This window comes from Micropterus dolomieu, linkage group LG17, assembly GCF_021292245.1.
Source record: "Micropterus dolomieu isolate WLL.071019.BEF.003 ecotype Adirondacks linkage group LG17, ASM2129224v1, whole genome shotgun sequence".
Taxonomy (NCBI): domain Eukaryota; kingdom Metazoa; phylum Chordata; class Actinopteri; order Centrarchiformes; family Centrarchidae; genus Micropterus; species Micropterus dolomieu.
This window is the reverse complement of record NC_060166.1, coordinates 21473654-21497124: the sequence shown is the minus strand read 5'-3', so window position 1 is coordinate 21497124 and position 23471 is coordinate 21473654. Positions and strand designations below refer to the sequence as shown.

The window sequence follows — 23471 nt, the reverse complement described above, 5'->3', positions numbered from 1 at the left end:
ATGATTAAATTAATCCTTACTTGCAGCCCACCCAATGACTGCAACCCACTCTCAGTATTCTTTACTTAACATTAGAAAGATGCTTTTTTTGTTATTTTTAGACTGAACCTTTTTCTTGTACATTTATATTATCTTTTTACTTGGATGTTGCTCAAGTAGATCAAGGTTTATGTGACAATTGTGCATAGAAAGTCACAGACAGTTTTATTATATTGTAAATGAACTTGACAAAACTATCCTTCACTCCTTCACAAGACATAGGCGACGACTAGAACACAATGATTTGTCTGTAATGTACCGTTATGGAGTTACCAAATCCACTAATTAAAATCTAAAAATGTGTTACAATTCTATTTATGTACGTATACTCAAAATTCATCTACATCTTTATTTGCTTGTTTTGGAGCATTTTGTCACGGAGGATCCCAGTTTGTCAGCAAGCAGAAATGGGTTGAGGTGGCAGCACTGAGGACAAAATAAAGAAAATTCAGTCACTTTCACGTGAGACTGAAACAAATCTTCGATTACTATCGAAGCGTATGCTGTGCAGTTGCTACAAAAAGTTATTCTTTCTGTAAAACTTTGGAAAATTCCTAAATATTTGAAGCTGCACATTAAAATTAAAGTATTTTTAAAGCTAGGTAACCTGTGTCATTTGATTCTTGCATGTAAAAACTGATACCATTTAAAAATTAAAGCATTTTTAGCTACCTGTGGTGTTGACTCTGGGGTGGACTCTGGTTTATCTGATATCTGGACGTTGAAATCCGGAAAGAAACGGGAACTCTGGAGAATTGCTGCCATCTCTCCGTTTACCTGCACTGCCACATCTTTCTGTAGAGCACAAAATAAAACGCTGACCTAAACTTTCTAACAACATACCAGATCATTTTTAGACATGAATGTGCAGGATTTTCTTTTCTGAGATAAAAAAAAAAGTTTCTTCTCAACACATATAGACTTATTTTTCCTCTTACTGGATGAATAAGCCACAGGTTAGTAAATAATCTTTGATAAAGGAACTCTGTATTGGCTTCATTGGCCCTCTCTGATGCAACTTTTATTAGTGTGAGGAATCAAAGTCCAGCTGATCTGGGAAATCTGCCACAGTCCCTTTATATGTCACTGTTGCCTCCACCATGACCGGACATTTGGGTAGCTTGAAGAGCCGGAAGGTACCCGAAGCATAGCTGATGTCACCTACAAAAATGAAAAGCTGGCTCATTTGCAGAATTAAAATGATCTTCACATGTCATCCAAAGTCCATGTTTCCTTTTGGTACCTGCTTTTGCTTTGAGCTCGCTGTTGTAGATCACAATGTGGCTTGCTGACACGAGGTGTGGCGTGCTGAAGCCTACGCTGTGGGCCAATGAAATCAGATCCTGCCAAAACAGAGAGCCACCCATTCCTTCACCTAGGACCAAAAAACAAAGAGGTCACAGCCAAAGGCTACTGTATGTCAGTGATGCAGGGATTCTGTGCTGTATTCCTGCCCTTTACATTGAATCTTTAGATGACAATGCAATATTTTTTTACCCCACAGGACTGGATCTTGCTTCATGTGATCAGGAACCACTTTGCTGGCATAAATGTCACTGAAGTACAGTTCACCTCCCTCCTGTGTAAAATGAGAGCGCCATGAGAACCATGAGCGTTCCTGTACATCTTTGTTTTTAATGTAGTTGGTATAAAAATTCTTCAGACTAACCTTTAGGACATTGTAAGCTTGCTGTAGCACTGCTCTTTTATCAGGACACAGACAGATTACACAGTTGGATCTGGATGTATCAGAGGAGAAAACTGTTTAATCAGCTGATCAAATCTGTTTTTAGTAACAGACCATTGACAGATCATATCCATGTTTTAAACCTACAGTACAACATCCATTGAGTCCCTCTGTATGCCAGCTTCACCGAGCTTCTCCATGTACCCCTGGACAAAGGTGACGTTGGGCTCCTTGTAGCCACACTTGTTTTGATGATACTCAATGTACTGATGAGATGCTGCGATCTAAAGAAATGCACATTGTGTCACTAGAAAGTACAGAAATCCATTGCAGATTGGTGTGTGTGCAAGCATGTGTAATCACCAGCTCATCTGTCATATCAATGCCTGTCACATGTCCGCTCGGTCCTACAAGTTTACTGAAGGCGTAACAGTCTCTGCCAGAGCCGCTGCCGAGGTCCAGCACCCTGCAGCCCTCAAGTTTCGCTGGAAAGGGAAGGCCGCAGCCGAAGAATCTGGGGGGGATATTGTAAATGATAACAGCGCATAAAAACAACATCACTGTGCAATGAGGAAGACCAGAGAGAAAGCTAGTTGCTCTGCTGGGTGTCATTTTTAATCATTAAATGTAAGCAATATAAGCTTATATATTCAAGTACTGTTACAGGATGATGTTCACAGATTTTTTTTTTTTAGCGTGATCACAAATGGATTTTTGACTTACCTGTCTGCTTCATGTGGACATGTAGATGACTGCAGTGTACATGTGTTTTATTTGTATGTGCCCTATGTGTTTCATGCTCTTGTTGTCACAGAGTAATCACGTCATACATATAGTAGTTTTAGTAAATATTTGCAGACTTTGATGACACCATCTGATGTCATGATGTGCATAAGAAAGTTGACCCTTGGCGTGGGAAATATGCAAAAACAACATGTTCAGTTATGATGTTTAATATGCAAGAGTAAAGGTGAGATAAGATTGCAAACCGGACCTTTTGGTTACCTCTGGGTGGACCAGGCTCAGAGCATGTGTGACACTTTTTGGTAGTGGACGGCAAGACAAACTGCAGGAGGCAGCACTTGTTTGCAAATCACCAGAAGACTCCAGTCGACTGCCATAGTACTTCTGCACACATGAAGTCAACATGAAGATTCAACAGCATTGCTTTACAGGCTGTCATATGACTAATTACATGGTCAACCTGAAACTAGTATTACAATACAACAAATCCCACCCTCTGTGCAATGTCAGAGCTGCTACTGAAGAAAACATCTCCATAAACTAAACTACAAACTAAATAAAACTGAATGTTGACCGATCGAAACTAAACTACCTTCACATTTTCCCGCACGTCCTCACTAGTCGCCATTACGTCCGAGAGCGTTACAAAAACTTAAAAAAGTGGCTTCAAACGACAAAACTATAATCACACGAATGAATGTCAAGCAAAATTTGCATTGAGCCACTTCATGACCATATACTCTTCCGGTCCGTTTTTTCAGAATAAACGCGGCAACACAAAAGAAACACGTACAATAAAGTTGTTACTTTTCAAAGAAATTGAACACTGCGCTGGTTCATGGTGTTCATTTCCACAACTGCAGCCTTTAGTTTCAATAAGTTGTGTTTACTCATTCAGACAAAAGGCTGTGATTTCAATTATTCTGTACTGGTTGCGTATACTATCAAAAATAAGATAATATTGTGTCATAATAGCTCACAAACAAGGTTTGCAGGAACAGATAAAAACAATATTATCACCCAATGTCTGAAATATTTGCAGATTCAAAGGTGTTGCAGCTGGATGACAAATTTCAAACTTTTTAAGAGATGATCTGAAGACTTAACCTCAGCTAATTAAAGGAATTCGTTTCATAATTTTAAAGACTTTGCTTTGCCACTTATCAAGAATATATTTTTCTAATTTCATGTAGCTCAATAAGGACATTATGGGAAACAAAACAGACTGGACAGGACAGTATTACTGATCTAAAAGTATTTGGTGGTACACATTTGTATACAATACAATAGAAGGAGAGGGCTAGTACGTAACCTAAAATGTACTACAGTGTATGCTTTTCTTGTTGTTGAACCCCTGTAGGATACACTCCAACACTGCAGGGAGCAGTAGTGTGCCGGAAACGGGATCATCCGGGTATTTGCAAAATTGCGCTTGTCCAACGTTTGCGTATGTTTCGACGTAGAGGCCGCACTGTCTAGCGGTAAGAAATACCTCCATCCGGCGTATCTTTTGTCTGTGATTCCCACTGAACTGCGTTTATCGTGTGGTCGCCGTCGTTCGTCGTGCGTGATGCAGTTTTGTGAAGACAAATCAACACACCAGTGAATTGGAAAAAGGGAGAATACATTCTTGAAAGAGAAATGTTGTGGTAGCCGACTGTGTGTGGAACAAAGCTGTCTTCAACGCCAAGAAATTACACGGGAAGTGAAGGTAGCGAGGTGTGTGGCGTTGCTAACATTTTCGTTTTTGTTACTCAGCTAACATTCAATCATTAGCTGCTATGCTAGCTTTGCAGTTGACTAGCTTACCGCTTCATCCACGCTTGGCCTAATCAGCAACTAGAGAGCCAAGGTAGACTTCATGTTTTGCAAACGTGATGTGTAGCTTATTGTAAAGAATGAATTAATTGTACCAATTAATTGTTCGGTGAATTTACCGAACAGGTAATGAGTTTCTGCTGTTAAAGTTGCACATAACGTTACACTTTGTGCCATACGGGACGCCATGTTGTTAAGCGCTAGCTAACGGCTAGTGAACTATAACGTTGGGTATCTGTTAATACTAACGTAACGCAGCCATGTAAGTGTGCAATATATATGCTTTCTTTAGTGCCAAGAGATGAGTAACAGCTTGTGTCCAATCAACAACATTGATTTTAATTTAATTTATAGCGATTTCTCAAACTACATGGTTTGGAGAGTATTTGTTTAACTTACATTTTGGCGAATAATTGTTAGATCGGTCAACAAATCTTAATGTGATAATTTAATGGAGAGTTGCCAATCAAATGTAATCTTACTTTATAATTTAAATATGCTTTTTTGTTTTGACTTGTAACCCAACTCTTCATGGTGTTGATGACAAACATAAAAACTAAACGCATACACATTTAGGGTGGGTGTTAAATTAAATTCGTTGTTTGGTTTTTGTTTTCAGTAGTGAGGCGACATGGCAGCTACCTTCCCCTACAGAGGGGTCCCTGCAGGGATGCCACCAGGTGTACCCCCTCCTGCGCCAGTCCCGGACTACATGTCTGAGGAAAAACTGCAAGAGAAAGGTATGTTGGCTTTCACCCAATGCAGTAAATGTGTGGTGTAATAAAATCTTCAGTGTTGTATCGCAAATAGAAATGCTTAATTTACTATTAAATGTTCTTCAACTCTACAGCCAGAAAATGGCAGCACTTGCAGGCAAAGCGCTACTCAGAAAAGAGAAAGTTTGGGTTCGTGGATGCTCAGAAGGAAGACATGCCACCTGAGCATGTCCGCAAGATCATCAGGGACCATGGAGACATGACCAACAGAAAGTTCCGCCACGACAAGAGGGTGTACCTCGGGTAAGAATGATATGTTGATTAAATAATAAATAGAAGTTGGTGTTTTTTTTTCTTAGCAGGGCAACATCAAGATCGATTACCATTGCCGTAACTCACCCTGTATCTTTCATCTTTTTTTTTTTAACAGTGCCCTCAAGTACATGCCCCATGCAGTGTTGAAGCTGCTGGAAAACATGCCTATGCCCTGGGAACAGATCCGAGATGTGCCTGTCCTCTACCACATCACTGGAGCCATTTCCTTTGTGAATGAAATACCCTGGGTCATAGAGCCAGTCTATATCGCCCAGTGGGGGTAAGAGAGAGGGTGATGTTGGATGATGCAAAGCACTCCATGCTGTACTATTTAAGTTATCATGTTTGCTGTGCAGGGCATGTACAACCTGAGATATGCAAATCAAGTGCATTGTACTCATTTGTATTTCTAAAGTGTTTGCAATCATTGGTGTTAGGGTTGGGCGGTATATCGGTATATAATGTATACCGTTATAATTTCAAAATAGATATGAAATTAGGCAATACCATTTATACCGATATAGTTTGATGTTGAGTTGAATTAATGTGTTTCCGTAAAGTCCTGCCAGCGTTTGCTCCTCGCCCTCTCCCTCACCGCGCAGCCCCGCCCCTCCCTCTGCGTCTGCAAACAGCCGTCTACTCTCAACAAGATGGAGGGAGACACAGTGCTGGTGGACACTGTTAAAGACCTGGCTTGTAAAAAGAAAGGCACTGTTCACTGCTAAAGCTAGCATAGCAGCTAACAATTGAATGTTAGCTGAGTAACAAAAATAAAAATGTTCGCAACACCTCGCACCTACACTCCCCGGATAAATTTTTTTTTCAGAGACTTTATACAGCCTAGCCTTCTACTGATGGAGAAAGTCACTGAAGCAGACTACAGGGAGGGAGAGAAGGTAAAACACCTTTTCGATTGCACGGTACCAGCTCGACTCACCTCGACTCTCCTTCTTTTGGTTTTATTTATTTTATTTTTGTATCACCTCCACCTTATCTGTCTTTACATTCTGAGTAATGCTGAAACGTTTTAATTTAAATCAAGAGACCGCTGTGTGTGCGTCCCTGGTGTGTGTTGAATATTACGTCGCGGCACTTGTGTGTGCCGTCGCTATGACGACCGGCTAGATTGAGGGGTACTATCTGCAATGGAAAACAGAGGACAGGCGAGTTGAGCTGGTAATGGTGAAGCGCGGAACGCTGACGTGTTTGCAGTGGAGACGTTAGGTCTGTGAGTGGGAAGAGAACTGAAGGAGGTGAATTCAACAAGTGAGTAATACTTAAGATGGAGAATGAAGTATAATTAAAACCGTGAAATAAGAAACAAGCTAAGTTACTAAAATTAGTAAAAACATCCCCGCTAACCCCCCTCCCCCGCCTGCTTAGCAGAAAATACAGATAAATATTTTAGACCGGATTTCTGCCCAACAGTACCGAGATATGACTTCTTGGCCATATCGCCCAGCCCTAATTTGTGTCTCATATCCTCCTCCCAGCACCATGTGGATCATGATGCGACGTGAAAAGCGTGATCGTCGGCACTTCAAGCGCATGCGGTTTCCACCTTTTGATGATGAGGAGCCACCTCTGGATTACGCTGACAACATCCTTGATGTGGAACCACTGGAGGCAATACAGATGGAGCTAGACTCTGAGGAGGACGGTCCAGTTGTGGAGTGGTTCTATGAGCACCAGCCACTCAAAGACACTGCCAAGTAAGCCATCTGTTTAAAGACAACGTGTTTAACATATTCACTTGATGTGTAGTTAGTAAAATGGAACAATAATTAATTTGTTCCCTCATCAGGTTTGTGAATGGTACCACCTACCGTCGCTGGCAGTTCACATTGCCCATGATGTCCACGCTGTACCGCCTGGCCAACCAGCTGCTGACGGACCTGGTGGATTTCAATTACTTTTATCTGTTTGACCTCAAGGCGTTCTTCACTTCCAAAGCCTTAAATATGGCCATTCCTGGGGGGCCGAAGTTTGAGCCACTGGTCAGGGACATCAACCTCCAGTAAGGACCTCTGACTTTTTAATAAAGGATAGACCTACAGATTTTACGCTGTTAATTTTAGGCCACTTGAACACAACTTGTATTCTTATAAATATAAACACGTTTGTTAGACATGTCTTCATTTTACTTTTAGAATATGCAATTTTTTTTGTTAATTGCTTGAACTGTAATCCTTTTTGACCCCAAACAAAATATCAAGTAAGAATAGCTAGATGATTTGTGCTTTAGCTGATCGTTCTGCCTCTCCTGCAGGGATGAAGACTGGAATGAGTTCAATGACATCAACAAAATCATCATCCGACAGCCGATCAGGACGGAGTACAAAATCGCCTTCCCCTACCTGTACAACAACTTGCCACATCACGTCCACCTCACCTGGTAAGAAAATGAATGAGTTGTTTTATTAAAGTTGGAGTTTGCATTGAAAAGTAATTAAAATAAAAAAAGTTCAGATGTAACTTGTCCCTGAACATTGAGTTCATCAACAAACAATCTTTCACATTGGCTGTAAGAAATAAGTAGATTCTCATGACTTTACTCCTGCAGGTATCATACACCCAACGTGGTGTTTATCAAGACGGAGGATCCAGATCTCCCAGCGTTCTACTTTGACCCGCTGATCAACCCCATTTCACACAGACACTCTGTTAAGGTAAGAGGGTGTGATTGTTGCTGATTATCCATCTTCTACCTTTGGCAGCTTTGAAACGATAAATGTAATTCCTTCAAGACAAATCACATGTGAAGTTTGGAAGGGAGTCCTCTTACAAAGGCGCACTTGCATTGGTCTGCTTACCTGTGCGTAAGAACTGGAGGAATATTGAAATGAGTGGTGACCTTCATATGTTACTGGCTGCATTTGCAGTTGGCCTGTGACCATTCAGATATTACTTTGAGTTATTTAAACATAAGAGTTTAAATTGACTTGGGGTAAAACATCAGAAATTAGGATAAGTTAGATTCCTTTTCTTCATTTAACTGTTCTATGTACAAGTAAATATTCTGTAACTCACTCTTAAATTCCTATTGTAATTTCCTGAACCCGTTCAGAGTCAGGAGCCTCTGCCTGATGACGATGAGGAGTTTGAGCTGCCTGAGTATGTGGAGCCTTTCCTCAAGGAGACCCCCCTCTACACAGACAACACAGCCAATGGCATTGCTCTGCTTTGGGCACCGAGACCTTTCAACCTCCGATCTGGCCGCACGAGGCGTGCCATTGACATCCCCCTGATCAAGAACTGGTGAGAAAACTACTAACATGACTAAATGTGTCAGAATTTATATATGGATATATATATGCGTCGGCTTTTGAGAACATGCTCATCTCGTTCAAATGTAAAATTATACATTTTGAGAAATTCTAAATTTAGGTGTTATATTATTCTACAGGTACCGTGAGCACTGCCCTGCAGGACAACCAGTGAAAGTGCGTGTGTCATACCAGAAACTGCTCAAGTACTATGTGCTCAATGCTCTCAAACACAGACCACCCAAGGCCCAGAAGAAGAGGTGAGCATCAGGAGACACCTGATTTTGGTTTCCTGGCTACCTGTCTTCATGAACTGAAGCTATTTTTTGCTCATCAATCTGTTTTTTATGTAAAGATCTTCCCTCTGTTGTCTTTCAGGTATCTGTTCCGCTCCTTCAAAGCAACCAAGTTCTTTCAGTCCACCAAGCTGGACTGGGTGGAGGTGGGTCTGCAGGTTTGCAGACAGGGCTACAACATGCTCAATCTGCTTATCCACCGTAAGAACCTCAACTACCTGCATCTCGACTACAACTTCAACCTGAAGCCTGTTAAGACTCTGACAACAAAGGTACAATCTCCAGGGCAGATCCTCCTTGTTTAACTCCTTTGACACTGATCGTACATAAATGAACAATGGGATAAATGTTAAATATTGCTCTGTTCTTACAATATTCACATTCTTCTTTTGTTGGAGGCTTTAAAGACTTAAAACTAGAGGTTGCAGCTAAAATGTGGTTGACGCTCACTTTTTACTGATGAACAATGTCTTCTGCCGAGAGAGCTTGACCCACAACTGTGTTTCTTTCCCCCAGGAACGAAAGAAGTCCCGATTCGGCAATGCCTTTCACCTTTGCAGAGAAGTGTTGCGTCTCAGTAAGCTGGTGGTGGACAGCCACGTGCAGTACAGACTGGGAAACGTTGATGCGTTCCAGGTTAGTTCAGCAACACATTTTGCAGAGATCATCTCATCGGTATCTGAGCTACATTTGCGTTCTTCCTTTTTCTTCTGGAAGTGTAATTTCATCAACCTTTCTGATGAAGTTTGGGCAAATTAATTCACAGAGAACATCAGATTGTTGTCTGTTGCAGTAAAAGTGAAAGGGCTATTCCACCATTATTTGGTTTTTACTTTTCACAGGGCAAGGGCACAAATACAGAACTTAGAGCTGGGCAACAAAACAATAACTAATTAACAAATAGGACTTAATTTTTGTATTAAGATTATTTTGTTGAGGAAAAAGACAGAAAAAAGCTCTTACTTAATTGTATTCATGCATATTTGTTGACAAAGTTTTATCGTGTTTGTTTTGAATGTTCTAACTCACATTTGTGATGTTATCCATTGTTTGGCATCAAGTGTTGATCGTAAGGAAGAGTTTTTAAACCACAATTAACCATAACATTTCTTCAACTTTCCTCAGGAGCACAAATCAACCTTTCAACTCAAAATAAATAACGATTTGATTCTTATGGTGATAATATTTTTGGCCATATTGTCCAGCCCTAGCTTAACTAATTGCACTGTAAAACACAATGTGCTTTCATGACAAATGGTTTTGATGAAGGTGTCATTTCTGTAAAGTTGGTCCTTGGCTTTGAATGTGATTATTTTTGACTGACTTTGAGTGGTGATCATGTTTTAACATTGGTTCATTAGTTGGAAGTATTTTTTTACGATAATTTGTCAGTGATTTCACACTTTATTAATCCCAGAATTTTGCTTCTGTATTGTAGTTGTCTGATGGACTGCAGTACATCTTTGCTCATGTGGGACAGCTGACAGGCATGTACCGCTACAAGTACAAGTTGATGAGACAAATCCGAATGTGCAAAGATCTGAAACATCTCATCTACTACCGGTTCAACACTGTAAGTAATTTTATCTGCTATCTGATTGTTTCCATAGAAAGGATTTAATTTCCCATAAACTGTACAAAAAGCTGTGGAGTGACACCATGGCACCTAAAAGTTTGATTAATTCAGGTTTTTGTTTGGGATTTTCTTTGATCAGGGTCCTGTGGGCAAAGGTCCAGGTTGTGGCTTTTGGGCTCCTGGCTGGAGAGTGTGGCTGTTCTTCATGAGAGGGATCACTCCGCTGTTGGAGAGATGGTTGGGGAATCTGCTGGCCAGACAGTTTGAAGGTTCGTATATACACCTTTCCATATTTTTGTGGTGGCCACTATTATTTCAGCAACAAAATGTTGTCATGCACAGATGTTTGCGTTGACAGGAACAATACTGTTTAAGCAACAATTATTTTTGATTGCCCCCTAACAGGACGTCACTCCAAGGGTGTAGCCAAGACGGTGACGAAACAGCGTGTGGAGTCTCACTTTGACCTGGAGTTGCGTGCTGCTGTGATGCATGACATCTTGGACATGATGCCTGAGGGCATCAAACAGAACAAGGCCAGAACCATCCTGCAGCACCTTAGTGAGTCCTGGAGGTGCTGGAAGGCCAACATCCCCTGGAAGGTCAGTGCATTACAGAGACCCTTTCGACTGAGTGCTATAAGGGAGAGGGGATAGTCTGTTATTGAAAGACATTGATTTACAACAGAATTCTTGAGATTTTAATTTAGTAAGTATACCGTACCATGAAATATATGCATTAGTTGCGGTTAGAAATTTTAATGTAGATCCATACGGGAAACATTTCCTTCATAATGCAGCAAGTTCACAAGGCATAGATAAACACAAACTGCATACTAGTGGTTGCAACAGTGGTTCAAAATATGTATACTACTTTAGGTTGAGTAAGAATATCTATTCTTAATTTTTTATTTATTTTTTATTTATTTTTTTCTCTCTCCCCCATCATTACAGGTGCCCGGACTGCCCACTCCCATTGAGAACATGATCCTGCGCTACGTGAAGGCTAAAGCTGACTGGTGGACCAACACTGCCCACTACAACCGTGAGCGAATCCGCCGTGGAGCCACTGTGGACAAGACCGTGTGCAAGAAAAACCTGGGGAGATTGACTCGTCTGTACCTGAAAGCTGAGCAGGAGAGACAGCACAACTACCTGAAGGTAACACACGCAGAAGTTTTGTATGAAGTCCTCTTACAAAGGCGCACTTGCATTGGTCTGCTTGCCTGTGCGTAAGAACTGGAGGAATATAAAAATGAATGGTGGCTCTTTAATTCATCGCTAGCTGCAGCTGCAGTTGGCCAGTCACTTTTCAGACATTGCTTCTTATAATTTATACCGAGTATATACTGTTTATATTTACATTTTGATGGAGTCTATATGTTCTGCCTACAGGATGGGCCCTACATCACAGCTGAAGAGGCTGTAGCCATTTACACCACCACTGTTCACTGGCTGGAGAGTCGGAGGTTCTCACCCATCCCTTTCCCTCCACTGTCCTACAAGCATGACACCAAGCTGCTCATCCTGGCCTTGGAGAGGCTCAAGGAGGCGTACAGGTAAACACAGTTTGAACGTGAACCAAATTTTCAACGTATGTTTGTACACACCAATCAAATTAACTGGCAGAATATTTTCCCCCATGTGATTACTTTGTGTCTCTGTGTTCTTCTAGTGTGAAGTCTCGTCTGAACCAGAGTCAGAGGGAGGAGCTGGGGCTGATTGAACAGGCCTACGACAACCCTCATGAGGCCTTGTCCAGGATCAAGCGTCACCTGCTCACCCAGAGAGCTTTCAAAGAGGTCTGGACCAAGACATGCAAATATTTATTGAAAATTTGATTAGAAGTTAATTGACGTTTCCACTGTCAAACAACACCTAGAGTTTTAAGGGCAAAGTATTGTTAAATAAAATATAATAATAATAATAATAATAATAATAATAATAATAATAATAATAATAATAAAATTTATTGATTCTCTAAAGATCAAAAACACTGACCAGAGACCTCAAAATGATTTATATAAATTAACTGAGTCAACAATTAATGACAACGGTATCATTTTTGTGAACACTGTAAGTTATAAGCTGACTGTCTGACTGGCTTTAAATTATATTGAATGTCGCTACTTAACATGTTTCTTACTCATCATATTCCATTCTTGTCAGTCTTATAACGCTTTATTCTTTTGCAGGTTGGTATCGAGTTCATGGACTTGTACAGTCACCTAGTGCCCGTGTATGATGTAGAGCCTCTGGAGAAGATCACTGATGCATACCTGGACCAGTACCTGTGGTACGAGGCAGACAAGAGACGCCTGTTCCCACCCTGGATCAAACCTGCTGACACTGAACCACCACCACTGCTGGTCTACAAGTGGTGCCAAGGTCAGGCTCTGCTCAGCCTTATGACGGAAAAGAGCTAATAATAGAGGCATATGAAAGTCTGACCATATAGTGTAGTACCTCCCGTTAGGTGGATCGCGCTCGACTCTCACTGTTTAAAGTAGAGAGAGCAGGTTTTTTTTGCGTTGGGGGAGATTTTCATAAATCAGCGCCACTGTTGAATGCACATTGAGGAAACACTGAATAATATGTATCCCAACTGAAAGCTCTCACTAAACCAATTAACCAATGTTTGTTACATTTCTTTAGGTATCAACAACTTGCAGGACGTCTGGGAGACAGCGGAGGGAGAGTGCAACGTGATGCTGGAGTCCCGCTACGAGAAGATGTATGAGAAGATTGATCTGACCCTGCTCAACAGGCTGCTGCGTCTGATTGTTGACCACAACATTGCTGATTACATGACAGCCAAGAACAACGTGGTCATCAACTACAAGGTAAACACACTCATTCATTTTAGATATTATTTATTCCTTAATTACTGATACAGTAAAACTATTAAGTAATTTCCAGCTCAGATATAAAGAGACTTCATTTTATGTACCACTGAGTTACTGTTTAAGAACCTGCTTCCCATTTTGATGCAGTTAAGATTTGACTGGTATTTGATCTCAATGTTTTCTTTGTCTCTTGTAGGATATGAACCACACCAACTCCTATGGTATCATCAGGGGGCTCCAGTTTGCCTCATTCATTGTGCAGTACTACGGTCTGGTGATGGACCTGCTGGTGCTGGGCCTGCACCGTGCCAGCGAGATGGCTGGCCCACCTCAGATGCCCAATGACTTCCTCAGTTTCCAAGACACAGCCACAGAGAGCGCCCACCCAATCCGACTGTACTGCCGCTACATCGACCGCATTCACATCTTCTTCAGGTGGGATTGAATCACCAAAATAACAAATGATAGATGTTCTTAACATACGAGTTTTGTAAATATTGCTCTTATTTTTAATCTATTAAATCTCAGTTACAGTCTGTGTATAAGGATTCCGCCTTGCCTGCCAAACAGTACAGATTTGTAGAGTAGGTTTTTGCTGTTAAATTAGAAATTGTAAATTGTGGCTTTTTCATGGGTCCACCAGGTTCTCTGCCGACGAGGCCAGGGATCTGATTCAGAGGTACCTGACGGAGCACCCAGACCCCAACAATGAGAACATAGTGGGTTATAACAACAAGAAGTGCTGGCCCCGTGATGCCCGCATGAGACTGATGAAGCATGATGTCAACCTGTGAGTTCCACATCGAGATTTTGACTCTTAACCTAGTAGTTTGTTCAATCTTCTGTGGTGAACATGCTTATTTTACTAGATAATAGAGATGCATAGCCATAACTTTTCTAATATCATTCTTCCCAGTGGACGTGCTGTGTTCTGGGATATTAAGAACCGCCTGCCCAGATCAGTGACGACTGTCCAGTGGGAGAACAGCTTTGTCTCAGTCTACAGCAAAGACAACCCCAACCTGCTCTTCAACATGTGTGGTTTTGAGTGCCGCATCTTGCCTAAGTGCCGCACCAGCTATGAAGAGTTTACTCACAAGGATGGTGTGTGGAACCTGCAGAACGAGGTGAGGAGTGGATGCCCAAAAAGAGTAGCTGTTGGGCTAACGACTTCCCTTTTGACAGTCTTATCATTCTAATATTGGAAATGTATCTAATTACAGTCCTGAAACTTGTCTTATAATCTTTCTTCAAATGGTCATGATCACATTCCTGTTTTTCAAGTTCTCTAATTGTTTTTGCATATTTAGGTAACCAAAGAGAGGACAGCGCAGTGTTTCTTGCGTGTGGATGATGAATCGATGCAGCGCTTCCACAACAGAGTGCGTCAGATCCTGATGGCATCTGGATCCACCACATTCACCAAGGTCAGCTGATGGCCTTCTTCCCCCAAAAACTAGAGTGGTAGCTTGTAATTAAAAAAAACAAAACAAAAAAAATGGTGGTGTTTATTACTTTGTCAGAATATTTCAATGTGTCCCGTCTTTACCTCCAGATTGTGAACAAATGGAACACTGCTCTGATCGGGCTGATGACGTACTTCCGTGAGGCTGTGGTCAATACCCAGGAGCTCCTGGATCTGCTGGTGAAGTGCGAGAACAAAATCCAGACACGTATCAAGATCGGCCTCAACTCCAAAATGCCCAGCCGCTTCCCTCCCGTAGTCTTCTACACTCCCAAAGAGTTGGGTGGCCTTGGCATGCTGTCCATGGGCCACGTACTTATTCCACAGTCAGACCTGCGGTAAGTCAGCATGCAGCCTGTTGTCTTGATCTCTCCTCTGTACTGTTCAGTTAGCAAACAGGACTTGAATTCTCCTCCCTCTCCCCCAGGTGGTCCAAGCAGACAGATGTGGGTATCACCCACTTCAGGTCTGGAATGAGCCATGAAGAAGATCAGCTGATTCCTAACCTGTATCGTTACATTCAACCATGGGAGAGTGAGTTCATTGACTCCCAGAGAGTTTGGGCTGAGTACGCCCTCAAAAGACAGGAGGCCATCGCCCAGAACAGGTATTAAATGATATCAAATTGTCAGTGAACATTTGTTGGAGAGTTGTCCAAAGAGCTAGGATAGATACTTTATATACCTGAAACTAGACATGGCAAATAGCAGTGTGTGTTCTGTGTTTCAGGCGTCTCACTTTGGAAGATTTGGAGGACTCGTGGGACAGAGGAATCCCCCGTATCAACACACTTTTCCAGAAGGACAGACACACACTGGCCTATGACAAAGGCTGGAGAGTCAGAACAGATTTCAAACAGTACCAGGTATGATGACGACACTGCTGATATGTTGATTGGCAACAGTATCTTGAGATAAAAGGTAGTGTATTATATAATAATTCAGATATTCTTTGGCCTGAGGCAAGAAGAATAAGTCTAAAGCCTTGCTTTTAACCCTTTTAAGGATTTTACCGGGCAGAATGATGTTTAAAAAAAAAAAAAGTATTATTTCAGCAAAATAAAAAAAATGCTTACAATTTGGATGTTAACACGTTGACATTTGTATGTTGGTATTCTAAAATGTTGCATTTGCCACCAATATGAATCTGTTGATGTCTCTTGTCTTGATTGAGTGCAGGTGCTGAAGCAGAATCCATTCTGGTGGACCCACCAGAGGCATGATGGCAAACTGTGGAACCTGAACAACTACCGCACAGACATGATCCAGGCTCTGGGAGGTGTGGAGGGCATCCTGGAACACACACTCTTCAAAGGCACTTATTTCCCCACCTGGGAGGGTCTCTTCTGGTGAGAGTTTGATCATTTTAAGACTTGATCCAAGTTATTTTATAGATATTATAGTAATTCATGACAGAAGTTGTCATTGCACTTTTCACATAGAGCAGTTCTAGACCGCACTGTTTGTAATATTAATTACTGAGTCCCAACAATTCCCATCACGAGCAAGCGCAGGCATGAACATCTAGCAACATTTGACACACACAGCAAGAGAGAGCAGGAGAGTGAGAGGGGGAGAGAGAGCAGACATTGCTTGCTGTGAACATAAAGTACTGTAGCTAGCAAAACTGAATAGTTTTAACACCTTTTGAGATTTAACAGTTATTAAAACTCCTTGATGCCTGAATTTATTTACAATAAAAAATTTAAAAAGATTAGGTATGATGCAAATAAGCGACAACCGGCATAAACGAGAAACAAGTCCTTGCAAAAGATTCCCAGGTAAGTATTGAATATCCGCAAACAGGCATTGGGGAAATGCATACGCTATCTCAGCTGCAGTCTGTCGCAAATTCGCATCACACCTCTTCCTTTCAATCGGTGTTAAGGGGTTAAAAGGAGAGAGCTATAAGTATGCTTAGCAGTCAGATCCAAACAACACGCAAAAGAAGTGTGTGGTATAACACTTAAAGTGTTAAAGTACACACTTTACACTTTTTTCCCTGAGTGTCTACTTGTACCTGTTTATTGAACTTCTGGATGTTTTTTACGTGTAATTCCTTCCCTAAAAAGCATCATTGTCTAAATTTCTGGACTTTAGGGAAAAAGCCAGTGGCTTTGAGGAGTCCATGAAATGGAAGAAGCTGACCAATGCCCAGAGGTCTGGTCTGAATCAAATCCCCAACCGTCGCTTCACGCTTTGGTGGTCACCCACCATCAACAGAGCCAACGTCAGTACAAACAACATTTGTAAACGTGATTTTCCTGATTCCCATAGAGAAAGCTAAGAATGAAAAACTGTCCGCAGGGTTTAAATATTTGTCCTTTTCTGTTGTGTTTAGGTGTACGTGGGTTTCCAGGTGCAACTTGACCTGACAGGAATCTTTATGCACGGCAAAATCCCCACACTGAAGATCTCCCTCATTCAGATCTTCAGGGCTCACTTGTGGCAGAAGATTCATGAGAGCATTGTCATGGATCTCTGTCAGGTAGGTGTTTTTTTATATATGTATAAATAATATATAAAATATTTTATTTATTTTTTTTACCTCATTATGGACTAGCTTTTTTCACTTTGCATAACTGTAGAAATGTAGCAAGCTGAAGTGTGCAACGTTTTACCTTTTTTATTGACCTGGTCTTCCCAGAATGATAATGGATTTTTCTGCTTTTGTTTTCAGGTGTTTGATCAGGAGCTGGATGCTCTCGAGATTGAGACGGTGCAGAAGGAGACCATCCACCCCAGGAAGTCGTACAAGATGAACTCATCATGTGCAGACATCCTCCTCTTCGCGTCATACAAGTGGAACGTCTCTAGACCATCTCTGCTTGCTGACTCAAAGTATGACTTTTGAAGCTATATTTTCTACACTGAATATATTAAAGTTACGCTAGTTGCCCTGAAGACACTGAGTTGTGTAAACTCAGTCATGGAAGAATTTTTAAAAAGGTAATTTGTGCAGTCTTCTATGAATTAAATTGTGCACCTCCTCCTACAGGGACGTGATGGACAGCACCACCACGCAGAAGTACTGGATTGACATTCAGCTGCGCTGGGGTGACTACGACTCGCATGACATCGAGCGCTACGCCAGGGCCAAGTTCCTGGACTACACCACTGACAACATGAGTATCTACCCCTCCCCCACCGGGGTGCTCATTGCTATCGACCTGGCTTACAACCTCCACAGGTTAGCATTGTTAAAAGCTTGCATACATGACCAGTGTGATATTAGTTGATTGATTCAAAGAGAATCGTAAAAATGGAGCACCAAATTATTTTTACTAAATTATGGGATCAAATTAACAAAGTTATATTGGCTACAGGTAAAGTAGTATTGATTGGTGGTTGACGTAGGCAAAGCAGTGTTTTCTTCCTGATTTAAAACTAGCCCCAGCATTGCCTGGATTTTGGCATCCACTTGTTCATGTCAACAAGTATGTTTTGCAGTAGCCTTGGAAGTCTTCACACTAGCTTCCTAACTCGTTCAGCAGAAAGTCACATCAGCTGAAATGGAGTTGTTAGGTAGATGGTACTCACACCTCCCTGAAGTGTCCAGTCCTCTGGGTATCGACAGAGGGAAAAAAAACTCAAGTTAGTATTTAACACTGTCCTTTTATCTCCTCCATAGTGGCTATGGTAACTGGTTCCCTGGAAGCAAGCCTCTTATCCAGCAGGCCATGGCCAAGATCATGAAGGCCAACCCTGCCCTGTACGTGCTCAGGGAGCGCATACGCAAAGGTCTGCAGCTGTACTCCTCGGAGCCCACTGAGCCCTACCTGTCCTCACAGAACTATGGTGAACTCTTCTCTAACCAGATCATCTGGTTTGTAGATGACACCAATGTGTACCGAGTCACTATCCACAAGGTGAGGACTGACGTTTATAATACTCCAATAATAATACGTGAGGAGTCGTCAAGCTCTAACAGTGCACAGTTTATTTTGGAATGACTATTTCTAAATGTTGTAAAGTGTCATGTTGCTTTTGCATGGAAATGTAATGTGTTCTTTGTATTTGGTCACATTTATTCACTTATCTCAACAGACCTTTGAAGGTAACTTGACCACAAAGCCCATCAATGGAGCTATTTTCATCTTCAACCCCAGGACTGGCCAGCTCTTCCTCAAGATCATTCACACATCTGTGTGGGCTGGACAGAAACGTCTTGGACAGGTGCGGCCCTGCTCTACCACTACCCACTTTTACAATCACCATCTCTGCTTTATGTATTGATTTTTGTAAATTATTTGGGGGAGGAGCTTTGGTCTGTTTTTGTTTCACATTTGTTTTTTATCAAAAAAACAATACAGCTAACACAGAAATACAGCCAGAATGGATGAAATGCATCTCTTATCGGTGCTGGTTGATTACAGTATACTGTTATTTGAATTAGTGTTTAATCATTTGCAATAAATATCATTAGATTGATGATAAGACGGCAATGATAAAGGGAAAATATCGGATGTTGCTGAATTTTTTTTTTTTTGCTGTCTCTGTAGCTGGCCAAATGGAAGACAGCTGAAGAAGTGGCTGCCCTGATTCGCTCTCTCCCTGTGGAGGAGCAGCCGAAACAGATCATTGTAACCAGGAAGGGCATGCTGGACCCTCTGGAGGTGAGACCCTTTCATTTTAATACCTATTATAATAATTACAAGCCTTGAAGTGTAATAATTTGTGAAAGTTGGATACATACTTCATTGCTTTCCTGTTCTAATGCCATTGTTCACTCTATTGCAGGTCCACTTGCTTGACTTCCCCAACATCGTGATCAAAGGTTCTGAGTTGCAGCTGCCCTTCCAGGCCTGTCTGAAAGTGGAGAAGTTTGGAGACCTGATCCTGAAGGCTACAGAACCACAGATGGTGCTGTTCAACCTCTACGATGACTGGCTCAAGACCATCTCGTCTTACACAGTGAGTTTCAGTCTATATCACAAGAGTTTACCTGAGCTGATCCAAGCTGATTTCCCAACTTTACCCATTAGGGTGCATTATTTCAACCACTGTGTAAATAGTTTTTGTTTGGTGGTCTGCTCCATCTCTAGGCCTTCTCCCGACTCATCTTGATCTTAAGAGCGCTCCACGTCAACAACGACCGTGCCAAGGTGATCCTGAAACCTGACAAGACCACTATCACGGAGCCCCATCACATCTGGCCCACGCTCACTGACGAGGAGTGGATCAAGGTGGAAGTGCAACTCAAAGATCTCATTCTGGCAGATTACGGCAAAAAGAACAAGTAAGTATTACTTCATGGGCTGCAATATAAATCCTATATGTTGCTCTCTGTAACCTAATCGAAGAGATTAAGGAAGACTTAGATTTAGTAGTCATTGTCTCCCTTGTCTTCATCCAGTGTGAATGTGGCCTCACTGACGCAGTCTGAGATCCGTGACATCATCTTGGGTATGGAGATATCCGCTCCATCGCAGCAGCGCCAACAAATTGCAGAGATTGAGAAGCAGACTAAAGAGCAGTCACAGCTCACAGCCACGCAGACCCGAACTGTCAACAAGCATGGTGACGAGATCATCACCTCCACCACCTCCAACTACGAGACCCAGACCTTCTCCTCTAAGACCGAATGGAGAGTCAGGTGTGTAGATAGTTTGTTTGAACTTTGTTTTTGTTTTGAGGCATTTCTTCGCTCAGGAATGAGTCAGATTGAGTTCATGATCCATATAGAAAAACTGCCATCATAGCTTATTATTGTAAATGGGCAACTAGTCATAATTTTGGGTTTCCACGTCAGTTTGTGTTAATGTTCTGTGTGTTCTCCACCTGTCAGGGCCATATCTGCTGCCAACCTCCATCTCCGAACCAACCACATCTACGTGTCATCGGATGACATCAAGGAGACAGGCTACACCTACATCCTGCCCAAGAATGTCCTCAAGAAGTTCATTTGCATCTCAGATCTGCGAGCACAGGTGTGTTGGGGATAGAGAAACGGTTTCCTTTGACATGTAAATAAACTATTATATTGATGTGTACCTTGACATCTATACTTATCCCCTCATCGCTTTGTGCAAAGTAAAGAAACTGTGTCTGTAGAAACTGACTGTGCACTGTGTTTTCCAGATTGCAGGTTACCTGTATGGCACGAGTCCACCTGACAACCCCCAGGTGAAGGAGATCCGTTGTATCGTCATGGTGCCACAGTGGGGGACACACCAGACTGTCCACCTGCCCAACCAGCTGCCTGGACATGAATACCTTAAGGTGAGTGTTTAGTTTATTCTCACCATTTTATGATGATTCCTCATTAGTTTTACTTAGTAACAGTTTTCAAGAGCGCTTTTTGTCATCCCAGTAATTTTTATCTTCTTTCCCTTCCTTAAACAGGAAATGGAGCCCCTCGGCTGGATCCACACCCAGCCTAATGAGTCGCCCCAGCTGTCCCCACAGGACGTGACCACCCATGCCAAGGTCATGGCTGACAACCCCTCTTGGGATGGAGAAAAGACCATCATCATCACTTGCAGGTAGGATTCATAGCAAGACACCTTCTGTCTGTCTGTAGTAGGATTTGTGAGACTGCTGTGCGCTGTTTCTCGCCTGCGGTCATTATCTTATGATTGTCCATAGTCAGATAGTAAGCACTTGTCACTCAGAAGTAGATAGTCAGCTTGTACTTAGAGTAAATATCTATAAACAAATGTTTAGTGTACTTGTTTTGACACCCAAATGTTTACTTAATAATTGATACAGCACATTCATCAATATTTCAATGCCAAAATGGTATCAGCGATTCAAAACTGGAAATATTTGAACATGCAATAAGGAGGCTGTGTTTTAGGTTTGTAGATCACACTGCAAAGCCACTGACGTCTGATTAAATTCATGCATACTGCCTCAGCCTGGCAAAATTATAGCAAATGTAAACTAAAGAGAGGGAGAAGAGAGAAACTTTTTGCAAGGATGTTTAATTGATTTGGCATATTAGCAACTTGACATTGTTGTTACAATTGTCAAGTAATTAATGACTTTTTACAGCTAATACCTGATAAAACACTGTTGTAGAAATTGATTCTTAAGACTTGTTTTACTGCAGGATGTCGCACAGGAAACAAACGTGGTTTTCATTTGTTGTCTGTTTTTAAAAGTACGAGTGTGCTACAGTTTTAACTGCATTATAAAGTGATGGTTGTCAGTTGTATGGTACTTGAATGCATTTTACCTCTGCTTTTCAGCTTCACCCCAGGCTCGTGCACGCTCACCGCCTACAAGCTGACACCCAGTGGCTATGAGTGGGGTCGGCAGAACACAGACAAGGGCAACAACCCTAAAGGCTACCTGCCGTCCCACTATGAAAGAGTGCAGATGCTGCTGTCTGACCGCTTCCTGGGCTTCTTCATGGTGCCCGGACAAGTGTCCTGGAACTACAACTTCATGGGTCAGTAGCCATAGTTTTTATTTTTATTACATAAACTTTTATTTCACACAGATGATTCGGAGTTTAATTTGTGTTGCTACATTTCATGAAGAGCAGAATGATTCGGAGTTTGAATCTGTGTGGCTACATCACTCATGTTCCTAATACTGCTGTTTGAAATCTGTGCCATACATTGATATTTCCGCTCTGTCCCCGTTTCAGTTTGATAGATTTTACTGTGCAGTTGTGCATCACTGCTCAATGTATCACGATCATGTGGAAATTCAAACAGTGTTCAGTCCTCAGACTAAGACACTATTTAAATGGACTAAACAAAGCTTTATTAACACTCACACTTATCTGCATGTCACAGTTCTCAAAACACTGCATAGTTGAAAAAAACAAGAATAGGTTAGTTCAAATAACCATTTTGTTAACTTCTCTTGCTACAGGTGTGCGCCACGACCCCAACATGAAGTATGACCTGCAGCTGGCCAACCCCAAGGAGTTCTACCATGAAGTCCACCGGCCCTCGCACTTCCTAAACTTTGCCTCGCTGCAGGAGGGTGAGATCTATAATGCAGACCGTGAGGACATGTATGCCTGAGAGCAGTCGTTCTGCACACATCTTGTAGATAGCTCTGCCAGAATTATGTGGAGCGAGTCCAGAACAGCCCTTGTAATATCTTTACTGAATTCCTGTAACTTTGATGTTTGGAAATGTTTATGTAAAAGCTTTAGGACCTTTTTTTTTTGATATTTTCTACAAATGTTTTGTTGTGTCCCTGCTTTGTCTCCTTTATTACCGTAAAGCATCTTCATTTTTCTGGCTTCTGGAACATCTAAGCATATGTGCATTTGTGTCGTATTCGGTACACAATACATCTGTGTAATAATTGATAATTAACATTGTCGTGAAAGGGTCAAGACTTGCTTCCCTTTAGCATTTTGACAAATGAAATTGAAAGTTGTATTTTTCATGCCAGTAAAGCCCTGATACTATGTTGTGCTGTACATCCAGTGTACATTTTAGCTTGGGTTTAAATAAAGATCGTCATTTTTACAAACATTCGTCTTCTGATACTTATTGCGATCTTTTAATAAAACTGCAAGATGTGTAACCAGAAGAAGAGTCGAGCATTTGCTGGTTTTTGACTGTAAAAGGGTGACTTTTTTTCTTTTAGCTTGTTTCCCTCTTCAGTAAGGTGAGAGGTCAACACTGCCTACAGTAAAGCACTCAGCTTGGTTTGGTTCCTGCTCAAGCACACTTCAGCATTTATACCAGAGAGGGACTCAAAAACAGGGCCTGCTCTTAAAGGACCTTCTCTTT

The 23471-nt window shown here is 41.7% G+C and overlaps 2 protein-coding genes across 5 annotated transcripts; one reads left to right on the top strand and one right to left on the bottom strand.

The window, feature by feature from the left end:
• Positions 1-181: 181 nt before the first annotated feature.
• zgc:153372 (uncharacterized protein LOC767695 homolog) lies at positions 182-3255 on the bottom strand. Of its 2 annotated transcripts, XM_046074401.1 has the most exons (10): positions 3063-3255; positions 2721-2854; positions 2090-2240; positions 1874-2010; positions 1709-1778; positions 1537-1618; positions 1283-1414; positions 1065-1200; positions 712-841; positions 182-465 (listed from the first exon to the last, which is right to left on the bottom strand). In XM_046074401.1, exons 1-10 carry the CDS (start codon positions 3096-3098, stop codon positions 388-390), a joined length of 1086 nt encoding a protein of 361 aa, XP_045930357.1. In that variant the 5' UTR covers positions 3099-3255; the 3' UTR covers positions 182-387. The 2 variants fall into 2 exon arrangements, 1 of the variants encoding a protein (XP_045930357.1); XR_006828827.1 differs by lacking the exon at positions 182-465 and having other exon boundaries at positions 712-834; positions 978-1200; positions 3063-3212.
• Positions 3256-3955: 700 nt separating this feature from the next.
• Positions 3956-23208, top strand: prpf8 (pre-mRNA processing factor 8). Of its 3 annotated transcripts, none has more exons than XM_046073515.1 (43): positions 3956-4181; positions 4908-5028; positions 5139-5307; positions 5435-5599; positions 6813-7031; positions 7124-7336; positions 7589-7714; positions 7883-7988; positions 8387-8577; positions 8726-8845; positions 8964-9153; positions 9398-9517; positions 10320-10454; positions 10597-10726; positions 10863-11059; positions 11411-11617; positions 11852-12015; positions 12132-12258; positions 12652-12844; positions 13112-13299; positions 13499-13737; positions 13946-14092; positions 14219-14429; positions 14613-14729; positions 14858-15105; positions 15195-15374; positions 15497-15632; positions 15946-16115; positions 16867-16996; positions 17108-17254; positions 17447-17607; positions 17765-17956; positions 18398-18635; positions 18814-18942; positions 19269-19382; positions 19507-19680; positions 19812-20005; positions 20123-20362; positions 20555-20696; positions 20848-20988; positions 21112-21251; positions 21960-22162; positions 22594-23208. In XM_046073515.1, exons 2-43 carry the CDS (start codon positions 4920-4922, stop codon positions 22746-22748), a joined length of 7017 nt encoding a protein of 2338 aa, XP_045929471.1. In that variant the 5' UTR covers positions 3956-4181; positions 4908-4919; the 3' UTR covers positions 22749-23208. The 3 variants fall into 3 exon arrangements, with proteins under 3 accessions (XP_045929471.1, XP_045929470.1, XP_045929469.1); XM_046073514.1 differs by having other exon boundaries at positions 3956-4189; positions 4911-5028; XM_046073513.1 differs by having other exon boundaries at positions 3956-4189.
• Positions 23209-23471: the final 263 nt, after the last annotated feature.

Excerpts from the sequence above, each read along its gene's own strand:
- zgc:153372 (XM_046074401.1), bottom strand. The coding sequence starts at position 3,098 with ATGGCGACTAGTGAGGACGTGCGGGAAAATGTGAAG. Across the intron at positions 2,855-3,062 it reads ACGTGCGGGAAAATGTGAAG|AAGTACTATGGCAGTCGACT; the intron begins GTAGTTTAGTTT and ends TCATGTGTGCAG. Across the intron at positions 842-1,064 it reads GACTTTGATTCCTCACACTA|TCTACAGAAAGATGTGGCAG; the intron begins ATAAAAGTTGCA and ends TTTATTTTGTGC.
- prpf8 (XM_046073515.1), top strand. The coding sequence starts at position 4,920 with ATGGCAGCTACCTTCCCCTACAGAGGGGTCCCTGCAGGGATGCCACCA. Across the intron at positions 5,600-6,812 it reads GTCTATATCGCCCAGTGGGG|CACCATGTGGATCATGATGC; the intron begins GTAAGAGAGAGG and ends TCCTCCTCCCAG. Across the intron at positions 15,106-15,194 it reads ATTCCACAGTCAGACCTGCG|GTGGTCCAAGCAGACAGATG; the intron begins GTAAGTCAGCAT and ends CCTCTCCCCCAG.